The sequence below is a fragment of the Melanostigma gelatinosum genome, assembly GCF_949748355.1.
Source record: "Melanostigma gelatinosum genome assembly, chromosome: 8".
NCBI lineage: Eukaryota > Metazoa > Chordata > Actinopteri > Perciformes > Zoarcidae > Melanostigma > Melanostigma gelatinosum.
The window spans coordinates 12901767-12915772 of NC_136641.1; the positions used below are offsets into that span (position 1 = coordinate 12901767).

General features: G+C 41.8%; 1 protein-coding gene across 4 annotated transcripts in view; it reads right to left on the reverse strand.

Moving 5' to 3' along the window:
• The window catches only part of casz1 (castor zinc finger 1), a 172084-nt gene that overhangs the window by 66768 nt on the left and 91310 nt on the right, over positions 1-14006 (reverse strand). For 2 of the 4 annotated variants that reach the window (XM_079273629.1, XM_079273628.1), the window contains exon 4: positions 8700-8762. The exons of the other annotated variants lie outside the window; for them this stretch is intronic. In XM_079273629.1, coding sequence (XP_079129755.1) covers positions 8700-8748 — 49 coding nt within the window. In that variant the 5' untranslated portion in view covers positions 8749-8762. The remainder of the gene's footprint in view (positions 1-8699; positions 8763-14006) is intronic. 4 annotated transcript variants of the gene reach the window in all.

Below are 14006 nucleotides of genomic sequence, written 5' to 3' on the forward strand. Positions count from 1 at the left end.
CGGGCACAATAGAGGAAACGCAGGTTGTTATGCTCTGGTGGCATTGATCTGAGACGTAGTTGGAGAGATCGGATCAAATAGGATATGGAACAAAATCCCTGTAGCTCAGCCCATAGTGTGCATATACAGGTATGTTTGTTTTCCAGGGGAAATTTTCAACCTTCTCTTACGTCACTGTTTATCTGTCAAGGTAGCTATAGCAGGCAATTACATAAATTGCAGAGTTAAAAAAAAAAATGTCATCCTCGATAACCTTTGTTCTGAGTTAATCATTGCAGGGAAAGAAAGTGCTTCTCTTTTCTTCTTTTGTATTTACCCAAACTCCTTCCTTTCAACGGTGTATTATTTTATTGGCTTGTTTTGCAAGCGTAATAACTTTGCATTCTTCTCCCAAGGTCAGTTTCTAGTGTGCCACGAGGAGTATGTACACATAGGGCTTTTCAGGTCAGTTCCATTGTATTTACATCAAATCATTTTTGATAAGGGATGTAAAAGACCTATAAACCCAACATCATAAACGGGAGAGGTGTAGCTGAAATAAGGACAAAAGATCAACGGCTGAATTTTTTCTTATCTTAGACACGTTGATATTTTTGAGCCAACTCTCTTCACCCCTCCACCCCCAACCCCCGCCTCTCTCTCTCTCTCTCTCCCTCCCTCTCTCTCTTGCTCTCTCCCTCTCTGTCTCTCTCTCTCTCGCACGGAGCTGAGTAGAAGCGTTGACTTGTTAGATTTAGTCCAATGGCTTCCCAGTGCGGCCAGCAAGAAAGCTCTTGTTTCATAGAGAAGTACCTCCCCTGTTATCTCCCTAGCACTATAATCACTTAACAAAGACTTGGGCATTTGCACAAATTAAAACATCAATAATGCATAAGTGCTTTTCAGTTTTGAGCTGTAGTGTCCCTGTATTGGGATGAAATACCACCTCTACCAGTGGAAAACCTCTGGCTCGCCATATTCTGTCCCACAAACGACTTAAAGAAGCCACGGCCCCGCTTTGAGCCACAACCCCCCCTTCTTTTAAAGTCTAAGCTAAAGCTGTGGTGAACGTTTGGGATCTGCTCTGGTAACGGGACAAAATGGCTGGGCTGAGTGGGATGCGGAAGTTGTTTTAAAGCAAGCGGCGGGTAAGTGGTGGTGGCGCATCAATGCAAACAGGCAACACCCTTGAGTGGCGCAGCGTAGCATCCTTCCATAAACAACACCACCGCCGTGTCCCCGACATTTATGATCTGTGGTCAGAATGGCAACACAGGCCTGATTCTAATCCCAGTCTGCATGTTTGCCCTATCGTTACATGGCTAAATCTGCCCCACCAAGTCTCTTATTTTCCCAGATGAAAACGCCAGACGTTTCATACGGGCCGTCAGAGAGCTTTGCTCAAAACAAGTCGTACTGTATGCGAACAGTACAGTTGGACAAGGAAGGGAAGGGCGGAGACATCATGGGAAAGCAGCCCAGTGACACTTTAAAACCAGGATGCTGTTCAGGCTCCTGTTTCATTTGAGAAAAAAACAAAAAACCTCCTTCATATTTATTGCTGCAGTTATGAATATGAACTGTTTTGCGCTGACTATGAAGGTTGGAGGAGCTAAGTATTATTATTGGACTTGTAAATCCATGACCGGTACCGTTCCAACACCAATCGAGGACGAGCCATCCTATACAGATGGCCTCAAGGACAATTAGCAGTAATCATTGGTCGCCACATAAATGAGGAAAATTCTATTTGCGACTGCACTTGCGGATGATCACAGACCCAAATGCCTCTGACAATATTATGGATAGCTGCTTTAAACCTAATTGTTACTCGTGTAATGCTCGGAAAAAATACGCAGTACACCGGAAGAGAACGTTTATAACTATGTCTTTCTCCATTATTCAAAGAATATTCAAAAAAAAGAAGCAAGGTAGCACTTTAAATCTCATGCAAACAACACATTGCTATGAAGAATAAAGAGACGAGACAAATAGCGCGGTGATCTAAAATATTATCTCTTCAATCATATCCTTTTGCCCAGATATCTTCATTTCCCCCCCTCCCCTCTCTGTCAGTTAGTCTGGCAAACAATCCCCTTGTTAGCAAACTGTTAAGACAGCCGCTTGGTACACAAATTGCGCTCGACCAAGCGAATTTGTTTTGCAAGGGTGACCTGTTTAATCATCTCATTTTCTTTGGCGGACATTTATTCATCTGGTTTCCACGGTTACAGAGAACATTAAGGGGCTACAGTAATAAGGCTGGAGAGTCAAACAGGTAATAAAAAAATTAACGCCATTTTCCAGCAGCCGAGGACAGTGGGTGAAATGAATCAAGGGAGAGGGGAGAGGAGCAGCGGGGGGAGCAGGGGGGTGGGGGAGGTGGGGATGGAAGGGGGGGGGGGGGGGGCTCCAATATTGTCCAAACAATAAGCCTTAGCGGTTATTTTACTCTGTAGATCAGGTGGTGCTGTTATGGACATGACACTTTGGGCACAGAGCAGGAGAGATAAAGCTTTTAAAGTGGCCCTGCTCCTTTTTTATTGTCATTCAGCGATTACATATCAGAACAATTAAAAGTTAGCCTGAGATATCTATTAACTTTGCTCTTTTTTTATTTCTCCTGTGCTTCAGAAGCGAGATAAATTGCCCGCCTGGCAACGCAACGTGTCAATAACATGCAAGCGACGACGTGACATTTAGAAGCCCTGGTGAGAAATGTTTGGTCGTCCTCCCAAGTTGAATCGTATATTTGTCATATTCATCAACCGAGCAACAGCTTTAAAAAAAACCGAAAGATAAAGGAGAATACCGAGTTAATTTCTAACTGTTAGAAACATCGTCCTACACACCAATCGAGAGGGTTTCAACTTCTGGCCAAATATAGAAAATTCCGGCACAATAGGAGGAACAGGTGCTGAGAGCCCATCGAAAGTGACGAAGCCAAAGAGCTGGGTTGCTGCTGAATGCCAAATAAGGCAGTGAGACACGTTGCACCAAGGCACAACACAACCTACTGTAATGCGATTTTCTGAGTCTGACGACTGTCACCGATTCCCCCCCCCCCCGCAAACTGTCTCCTACACAGTATTTCTCGGTCTTCAGACAATATTCAGGGCTGTTTTTCACTTTAATAACAGCCGAACAAGAGAAAACAAGCAAAAAATTTGATGCATTACTCATTTCTCCACTCCTTCCAAAAGTATTTCTAATTGACAACAGGGCTTTGGCACTCCTAAAATACGCAGAAATGTTCTCAACCTATCCCTTAATCATTAGAATCGTCAGGTTTAACCTGTATTTGGGCATTTTATGTCCCTGCCAACACCTGTCCCCGAACAAACCAAATTGAATTCTTTCTCTCTTTGCTGTCGTGTTACTGGTATATATGTTGTTCCGGGGGGTGGCTCCGGTGTGACTGAGGTCGGAGAGGGAAGCACAGCTGATGGCAGACATGTCTCAGGAGAGGGAGGGGAAAAAGAGATGTCAGCCGACCCGGCCTCCCACACACACACAGGCGCTTAGGCTACGCTCCCTAACATCAAACACACACTGCTCACGTGTCACAAGGAGCGCCCCCCCCCCCGACCCGCCCCTCACCCCTGACTGAGGCAGGAGCCCAGAGAGACACAGACTCTCGTCATACATGCGGGGTGAAATCCTAAAAAGGGGATACAAAATGGACAGCAGCGGGAGAATAAAAAGGCTAAGCTGCGGTTATGGGACTGCCAACTGTTCTGCTAACAGCCTCTTAACAGGTGTGGGCTCTGGAACCATGTAATCCTATCAAGTTACCAAGTAAAAAAAAAGAGGAAAGAAATCCGGCAAACTGGGCTCTGCCTCTCTCTTTCCCCCTCGCTCCCTGCTCTTCGCTATCTTTCTGTCTCTGTTGGCGGTGACAGAAATGAACAGCTGGGCTTCAGATTTATCATGTACAGACAGTAATTATTGCTGGTGCTGCCTGCTACTGACCCAAGTGAATAGAATGTCACATGAAAAAACACACGGCAGAAGGGGGACCTGAGGCTGAGGGGTGCCGGGTCGGGGGACTGTGCGTGTGTGTGTGTGTGTGTGTGTGTGTGTGACACACAGGAGAGAGAGGAGGGCAGTGTTTAAACGTCACTACGTTCCTGTTTGCAGTCAATTACAGACGAGGACAGGGCTATTGGCTCTGTAACTCGGCAGAGCAAACATTTTCCTGCACACAGTGAAGGTGACAGAAAAAAAAGAGCTTCTGTGTTTGTTTGTGCTGATTTTTTTTTTTTCTTCTTTCCTCCCATCAAAAATAAAGCCACAGTCGGTACAACAGCCACCTTAATCCTGTCAAAGAAAGGCTGATAGAGAATTGAAACTAAGAGGGAAAAAACAGCAGTGAAGTGAGAAGACAGATTTAGCTCAACCCCTACTCTTCTCATCTTTTAAGCTTTTCCCTTACATGTATGATTAACTAAACTCACCAACATATAGATTAATAAAAATTAAAAAAATGAAAAGTACAGCACTGATGTTGGACCACACAAACTGTTTCCGTCATCATATCAAGGCTGACCCCACCTGCTGTATTTGTTCCAGAGATAAGAGGGTCAGGAGATAAACTATCAATTTATTACCCGTGTCAATCACTGTCCTTGTCATTAAATAGTTAACCCCGCATCTGCTGCTTCCTTTTCCACACATTCAGTTGTATGAAAGTTGTGGTTTGTCACATTCCATATACCTACGCACGGACTGGTTCACACCTTGAAAGACCCCCCCGCCACATTTAAAAGGATTAGTCACCACATTTTGCGCTGGCTTAATCTCTCTTTCAGCTGGCCAAATAACTGTGCTTTGATAAACTAAGCATGCAAATTCATTCATGGCCAGTGGAGACCATGCTTTCAGACAAATGCACCAAAGTCTTCCACTCTGCTAATTACCTCTTCATTCTCCCCGTTTCCCCCTCTAATCTAGCATATCAACGAACTAGAGATTATTCTTGCCCCTTACTTTGCATGAAATTATAATTTCATATGTAAGATTAGGAAATTGGGTCGGGGAGGAAAAAAAAAGTTAACGGAAGCTTTTCTCTCGACTCTCACAAGAATACATGACACGGCATATTCGGCTGTGAGATTAACATCAGGATTTATTTTCGGCTGAGACAATTTCGACAGAAATATGGGGGAAAAAGAAGAAAAGAATTTCCAGAAAATAATACATAGTTAAAACCTTTTTTTCTAATTAATGACAATTTACAATTCACTGCCATCCATTTTAAGATAGTATAATTAAAAAGGATACTTCACTGTTCTCATTTCCCCTTTTTTTAAGTAGTGTAGTTTAACAAACATGCATTATCTGTGATAATAAAAACTTGGCCCGTTACATTTTAGATAATAAAGGCAATGAAGACCCAAGGTGCAACCTGTTTATCATTCTGGAATATTTCTTCACCGAGTATTAATTAGGCCATTACTCCAGATTGGTGACGGGGAGCTTTGAGGTTTTAATTAGGTGCTGGCCACTGCATGAGTGCACAGGATTGAAGAAAGGGGGTGGTGATGCCACTTGCCTCGCTCCTGGCCCATATCAAGTAGCCCTGAACACTTTGGCTACTGCGGCAAGATGCATGGCAGCTCACGTGCATCTGGAGTTCATTTGATTGCTTGATCTCTAATGTTTCATCTTTCTGCCGGTAAAAAAAACAAATAAGAAAAAAAAAGCCAGTTGGTGTGATTTGGGTATTAAAAGACGGGCGTTAAGGTAATTATGGTGTTGGGTGGCTTGTGTCTGATGACTGGGCACATGCTCAACCAGGACTCAGCTGTCCCTCTCTTTCTGTCTACCCCCCAACACACACATGCGCACACACACACACACGCGCACACACACACACACACACCTCCCTCCTCTTGTCTGCTGTCTATATTCCCCCTTCTCTCCCCCTGCCACTCTGCTAAAACCAGGCATAACACACACAGCCTCGCGCAACATCAATCAAATACTGAGAGCGGACCATAAAACTACACAAACATATACACTGCCATTAACTACTGTATTTGACACTCATTTAATAGTTCTTGTCGGGATGTGGTGTGAAATCAGAAAAATAAATTTAAAGAGAGAAAGGGAATAATTTAAGCCAGGTAAACTACAAGACTCGATTGGAGAGATATTGTTTTAAATATCGTTTTTTCAAATATTGCAATAAAATGTCTATTTTTGACATTTGAATAATAAAAACAACATCACATGAATATTAACATTTCCTTTTAAACACTCAATTTATACTCTTTAAAGAGAGCGATGTGAATTGCGTCAGTATATTCAACATGCGTATGTAAGTGAGAACAAAAAATCTTATATTTTGGTGTCATTTGAACAAGGTACATAAAAAATAAATCTGGAGAATGTGAGAGTTTTTCCTCGGTTGACAAGGCGATACTAATCACCTCGTTGCTGAGAAGCACTCTTCCCTGACAAGGCTCCTTAGAATACAAGGATCCCCCAGGAGAAATCGGCATGAAAGAGGTTAAAGACAATGACTCGCATTTTTTTTTCCTCCGAATGTCTCCCTGTTAAATTTATTTCAAAACTCTGTTAATCTGCTGTACACAACATTCCCATTAGCATAGCCCAGCCCCCTAATAAAAATTCCGGCTAGTTTAATTAAAAAATGTAAATTTACTGTCATCCAAGGAGCAGCCGAAATAGGAGTGCAACAGCATATTTTATTGCTTAAGACATCAAATTGATTCAGGTTATTGCTAAATTGTGATAAAAGGTTATTGAAGGCCTTCAGAACTGGGCTTGTTTTTCTCCCTCATTTCATCCTGGTTTTGTGGAAGGCCGTAAAAGATGGAGAGGGCCACAAAGGGTTAATGAGACAACTCAGTGAGGGAGAAGGCAATCAACGTTATGAGTCATATGAGGCTGGAAAAACATTTTCCGAGCTGACGAAAACTTTGAAATTAGGGTGTCACCATTGCAGTTTTACTTGTTTGTTGTTATTTCAAACTATAATGCAGGGCACCTTAAATCACCTGACATAACACCCAAGCCTGCGTGTCTGTCTCACGAATGTGTTTGTGAACGCCTGTGGTCACAGTGGTCTGCTCTACAGTCTCTAAGAGTTTTATTTAATTGGAAACTATCTTCAGATTGGGTTTTATTTTTTCAACAATGCTGTTACATGCAAGGTAAAGAGCAGAAGAGCCTATGTGGTGTCAAGAGTGAGAGAATAAATAATTGTCAAGAGGATTCAAATAAGATAGAGAGCGAGTACATAACCAGCACACGTATTGAAATGAACAGCCTGGAGCAAAACCTGTTTGGCTGAAGTTTGAATTACAGATTTTTTTTTCTTCTAAAAATCTGAAAACACCTCAAATAAACGACAGCATAATTCTCGACATGAATATTTTTTTCGAAGCATCCTTTCTGTAATTTAAAACACAGATTCTCATTTTAAACTCATTTTAAAAGCAACAGCCTCCTCAAAAATGTGCCCACAACCTTTAGAAAATATTTATATACCGTCTGAGTTTAAAGTAAAGCGTTTCAAAAATAGGGCAGATAAGATTCATCGAAGTCAAAAAGAACCCAGACTGTCTCTAAAAAGTTTAGTTATTGAGCAGTTGTATTTATCTGTAGTGCAAATAATGAAATACAGAGGGGCTATTAATACACACACACGTATAAAAGGAAGACACCACTCAGTGCATGCAAACAGAGAACACGCACACAGAGCACACGCAAATACAGACAGAACTAAATGTGAGCGTGAAATATGACTTATTTTAAAACGCATACAAAACCCTGACTACCAGTGAAGTGGCGAGTAGAGTGACGCTTATGAGTATAAGGTGCAATCCAGTTACAGCAGGACACGTTCATCCTCTCAAAAGTACGCACAGAGTGACTGACGGTTATTTAAAATGATCCGCCCCACAGGTGCATTTGCACAAAAATACTAATCAATGAAAACAATCTGATGAAACATTTTAAATAAATGTAGTGTTTTGTTGTAATTTTACCGAACATGTACTGCATTTGGATTTATCAGACTGTTTACATTTTAATGTAACATTTGCCAAATGTGCTGCGTGCAAGCTAACAAGAAGTACCTGGAAAAGGTGTTAGCCCTGCTCATGTTCCCTTTACATGTGTGACAGCAAGAGCAACACAACAGTTTGTTTGCTTTGTCCCCTTGGTAACAAACCCTTAGGCCATTCTACGTACTCGAATGGCATTGCCAGTGCCTTTGTGGGTAAAACCTATACCTGTATTTCTACAGTACCAATACTGGCTCATTGAAAAACATGTAATTAACTGAGGCGACTAAACAAGCAGGAAAACAAGGATGAAGGAAAAGAAGAGCCTGACAGTGAGTTTCTGCTGCTGGTCTCATGTCCTAGAAGAGAAATAGACTCTTGACAAGAGAAAATGAAACTGGCTTTGTGAACTTTCTTCTCATGTGCACTGCATGTAACACGGCGTCCTGAGTCCTATGCTGGGAAACCGGGCAATCACATTTGATATTGCAGTCACCTTTAGGCACTGTCAAAGAGCTATAAATAAGGGTGTCGCAACACTTGGGTATACGTATGCTCTGGCACATAGTTTAATCATGAACAACTTCCCCTCGCTGTGTGTTCAGTTGGAGATAAAGGCACACCTTTAACTGTCAGCTAATAAAACATATCTGGCAAAGATAGAAAAAGAAGAAGAGTACTCACCATATTCAGGGAAGTCGAAGTTAAATCCTCTCAGACATGTAACTTTCATAATATGACTCAACTCTGTCAGAAAGTCATTCGAATGGTTGGTTGGTGGAGGGGGAAATAAAGCGGAAAAGTAACTAGATAAAAAAAAAGGCTTCCTTCAATCATGCACTAAACTCCTTGACATGTAATCTGTCAATAGTTTGTTGCTGAGATAATGCCGGCTGCCATGATCGGACTTGATTGGCAGCTTAGGGTCTGGCCCCTCCTTCCTGTGGTTTGACGGGGGGTAGGTGAAAGAATACAGAGCCTCCCCCTTCACTGCTCTCTCTCTCGCTCTGTCGCTCTCGCTCTGTCGCTCTCTCTCTGTCGCTGTCTCTCTGTCGCTCTCCCTCTCTGCCGCTCTCTCGCTCTCTACTTTGCCCCCATACACACACACACACACACACATGCACAGACCAAGCTGCTGGTGATGTTGTCTGAATAGGCTGATAGGAAATTATGGCAGAGGAACCGGAGCAGTTTTTTTCTCCCTCCCTCAGTGGGCTGGCCTTTTCCATCTTTGTGGTCTTCTAGCCTTTCAACTCTCTTGGGGTGGAGCCTCTACTGCCTCTATTCAAATGAAGGGAGCACAACACTTGGAGAAAAAAAAAAAGGTTTGGTAGGAGGAGATTACACGTTTATTAAAATATACCATACTTTGATCTATTTATTTAAGTATTCAAGGCTTTTATCCTAATTATTTGAATCAAATATAGTTTTAAAAAGCTGCTTTTTCGACACTATTATTACGTTATTGTTTTATACCAAGTACGACTACAGTATGTGAAAGGGTATTTTGTAAGCGTGTCACCTACATATGAAATCAACTGTGTATGATGGACATGCTCGTCCTTGTGTGTGTCTTCTTGGAAGCATGAAGAGTTAAATATTTGACAAAGATGTTACTTCAACACTTCAGCTTGAAGCGAATAACTCTTTCACTTCTCTCACAAAACAGAGATCCTCTCTATTTCCGTGCCGTGTAGTGTACTTTCTTCGCCTCAGCTCCCTCAGAGCACAGTCTTTCTCCTTCCCTCCCTCTGATAAGCTATCAGTTTTCATTGTAATTTCAGGTGAAATGATAAACGACAGCCGTTACCAGGTGACAATGAATACTTTATAAGACAAAACCACTTATTTGCCTGGCAGTTGATTCCGCAGTGGCATGCAAAGTGCCTCTGGACCATTTCTACATAATGGTCCATATACTGTAAACATGACTGTATGCTAAGAATGTGGATTTTTACACAGTGACACCAAATAAGCAAAAAAATTGTCTTTGAAACTTTGAAAGGTCACATGGATATTCCTGTTTCCCACAGCAATTGTATTTTGAATAAAGGTGATGTATAACTAGCATTTACTGGTTATAGAAAAGAGGAAATGAAGAACTTTATGGCTGTGAACCGTAATGCAATGATACATCGTCCTGGCTTCAGTTCCTGAGTGCTGTCAGCAAAGTCCAAAGTATGCACATGAAACAGGTTTTGGTTGATTTTGAGGTTATGATGACTCATACCGGTTAATACTGGAAAAAAAAGCTTTGTCTCCTCCTTCCTAACTCTCATAAAGGGCATTGTCCTTAAAAGCGTTTCCATCAAAAGGTTCCTCCCTTGATCTAACATTGCACTGTAAATACAACTTGTGTTTTTGTTCGCCATGATAAAAAAAACCGAGTGTCTAAATGACCTGACTTGGCAGCCAGACCTTTTCTGTTGTAAAGGTTTTGGGCATTTGTCAAATGTCCGTCCTGTTTCCCATCAATCACATATTGAACAAACAAACACATTTTGTTTGGTGGATTAGTGAGACCAGGCCCCTGTTCTACGAAGTGAGCTCAACGTACTATATTTTTTGTTGTCTGGCTAAACTAACCCTGACAACCGTAATCCCGTAAAGCGGTTCTACGACGTCGGTTATCAGCTCGGTAAGTCAACCTGGGTTTCTTAATCTCGCTAGCGTGGTCACACAAAACGGGCAGTGCTAGCAGCATATGACCAATTGCAAACATGGACAAGTTAATGTGTTGCTTAGATGTATTATTATAGACGAGAATAGAACATAATTTATTCATCCTGTTGGTTAAATTATTGTTATTTCAGCTGCAACCCTGGTGGTATGAAACGGTCTTGGGGGCAAATATAAAAACTTAATTCAAAGCTGTAAATAGGCTTACGGTACTTTCATATCTTATAATCAAATATACAGTACACATAAAAGTACCAGTCTTTGTGACTGTTAGGCACGTCTCCGACATGTCGCAAAGACTGGTACTCAAGAGGCTGACACACATAAGTGAAGATATGATAAGAGAATAAAGGCTGATTTTGTGTTCTTGTGGTTATGTAACTGTAATTCATGGTGCTGTTAGATTTCTGCTCGACCAGCCCGTTGATAAAGGTGTGTGTTGCATGCAGGAGATCAAACTGGTTTTTTTCACCTCAGGGAACAGCAAGAAATATGGAATAAAGCAGAATATTTTTTTGATTCAAAACGAAACATTTTTTTGACTCTTGGACTTTTTGGCCACCACTGGAATGTAACTCCACGGATAGTATAATACTACTAATATAAGTGTAGCTTGCACTATTTCTTATTGCAGTCTACTTAAACTGAGCTTTGAATTATTATAGCCTTTTTTTCAAAGTCTGTTTCAAGGCTGAAGTATTGTCACACACGGCATAAGAATACTTCTTAACAGCAATTTAACTGAATACACACATGTAATTACAGTAGGATCTAACATGCTCTCGATGTACCCGTGATTATATAAGCCTAACAATTTACACATCCACACACTCGCTGAGTTATTGCCAGCTGCACTTTTTGCAGTTCAAACTGTTTTGCTTTCAGTCTAGATTATGACTTCAACTTCTTCGTAGTTGTGTGGTGTTATCCAACGATCCACGCACTGCTCTTTGATTGGGTAGTCGGCGGCGCTTTTATATTAGTTGATATGTTATCTCGAACTTAACCTGCTCCAGAGTTGTTCCTCTGGAGCAGGTTAGTTGTTGTTGTTACCATATTTATAAATCTGTTCCTGTAATGACGTGCAAAAGACAAATATAGTCAGTCAAGCTAAAATACAACAGTCACTAAAAGACTCAGATCAGCGGTCCTGTAATTGTTAAAATTGGTGAGTATCTTAATACAAACCGCACTGCAATACGTATATATGTAGATTATTTAAAAAAAATGAAAGTTTTAAAGGATTGTGGTTGAAAATGTGTGGCTGCAACAGTTTGAGACTTTCTGCCACATAGGTACAGCACATCAATACGAAGTAAAACAAAGACTACTGCAGTATGTCTAAACTTGATATTGGGGGAGGTTTTAGTTTACAGGGGTGAATTTTATTCATGTCCACAGGGGGGGGGGGGGGGGGGGGGGGGTTGTCGTCCATGCATTACAGCCCTCTGGCCCTTGAGCTGCCATCTTTGGGGCCGAAACCATTGCTTTTCAAAAGGAACTGTGGGGATTTTCGTTTGATGTGGTGTGAGAGTATTGTATGGAGCATGCGGGAGAATGTAGAGGGCAAGGTGGAGTGTGTATGCGTGTGAGAGTGTGTGTGCACGCTTCCGTGCGTGTGACATGGCAGGGGTACATCAGTCAAAGGGCTGCCGGGCCAGACGTTTGGCTGCCCCTGACAGTGCACTCCAGGAGGGGCTGGTCTGGTGGAGGGCCCACTCCCGAGTCCTCCATTCCCCAGGACAAAAGCTAGGGCCCAGTTGATAGATGTGAATTCAGTGGCTTTTGTGCCCAAAGCCCAGAGACATGCCGAGTGAGAAATCTGACCTTTGCCGAGAGTCAGATTGTGTTTTTGAACCCCTCTTGCTGTCTCTGGCAGTTCGGGGCAAAGAGTGAGTGAGCGAATGGGAGGCGATGCAGTGAGTGTGTGAGTTGGCGTGGGGTGGAGGTCTGTCCTAACCGGTGGAGTGGACAGGTGGGAGATTACGCAGGGGGAGCGGCACAAAGCACTTCTACCACATCAAACTTTACACACAACTAATTAAAATAGTTGTGTTTTTCAGCGGACAATGGATCAAGTTTGTTCTTGATATTCACTGTCATGTTGTTGTCAAATTGGCAGGAAATTGAACGTGTAAAAGCTTAATTCCGAAGCAGGGTGTTTTAAAGTGGGATTCAACAAGAGTTCACCCGAGTGTTGTCTGTGATGTGGGATATTATTCCCTCTCACGTCTGTTTATATTGCATTATATATTTATTTTTAAGCAGAGAAGGAGCGGAATATTAAACTCACACACAAATACAGACAGAACAAGGACGATGGCGACGCACCACTTCCTGATGATCATCATTTGCATTACTCATGACAATGATTCTTCAGAATCTCATTTGATTTTCATAATTGCTATATAGCTGTGTATATATACAGCTACATGTACATATACTATGAAAATCACGTTGCAAAATCTCATTATAGGTACACACACTTGAAAGCAATTAACATGGAGTTTGTATGAGGTATACGGTATATTTGTGTGTTTGTCAACGTGCTGCACTGCCTTTCTCGTATTCACGCACTGTTTATGATATTACATGAATTATGATAGAGCATGTTGCTTGGCGGCGGTGTGCTGAGAGCAGAGATTTTGTAGATAGAATAGGCCTATGTTTTTTGAGTCATACATTTTTCTTGACACTGCTTTCATCCCCCGGCCGTAATCATCATATCTCCCCCACTGCTCTCCCGGATGCAGACATCCATAATGCAATCTTCCTAATTTTGATCCCTCGCAATCTGGTTTTTTAAAAGGGAGGGGAAAAAAGGGACATATTTTCTGAAGGCTTGCTCCGTAATCATTTTAGACAGATAGCCTTTCCCATCGCAGATGAGCAAATATTTGTAAACCAGCTATCTAATGGAAAATTAGAGTGAAATTAGAGTGAAATTCATGACAGTGAAATCCGATTATGAGTAATTCTATTATGCCATCTTAGCCCACACAGCATATTTTTGTAGAGTTTTTTCCATAAATACCTATGCCAGGGGTCCTGCTAATCAAATAAAATTGAAATTCATCTTCCCATTAAATTCAATTAGCCACAATTTCTAAAGCCTAACAAAGATTTTAATTACTAAATTATGAAATTCTCCCTGGCCAAATTGGGGAGAGAAAAAGCGCATCTGAAAAACAAACCCATGAAAGGAAATTGTTGATCAAAAAAGATATCCAGGGGAAAATAACATTAGGGAGAGCACTGGGGCCTTTATTCAGCAAGTCTGGGTGGGGAGTGACGTGTGCCAAGCGCTAGGCT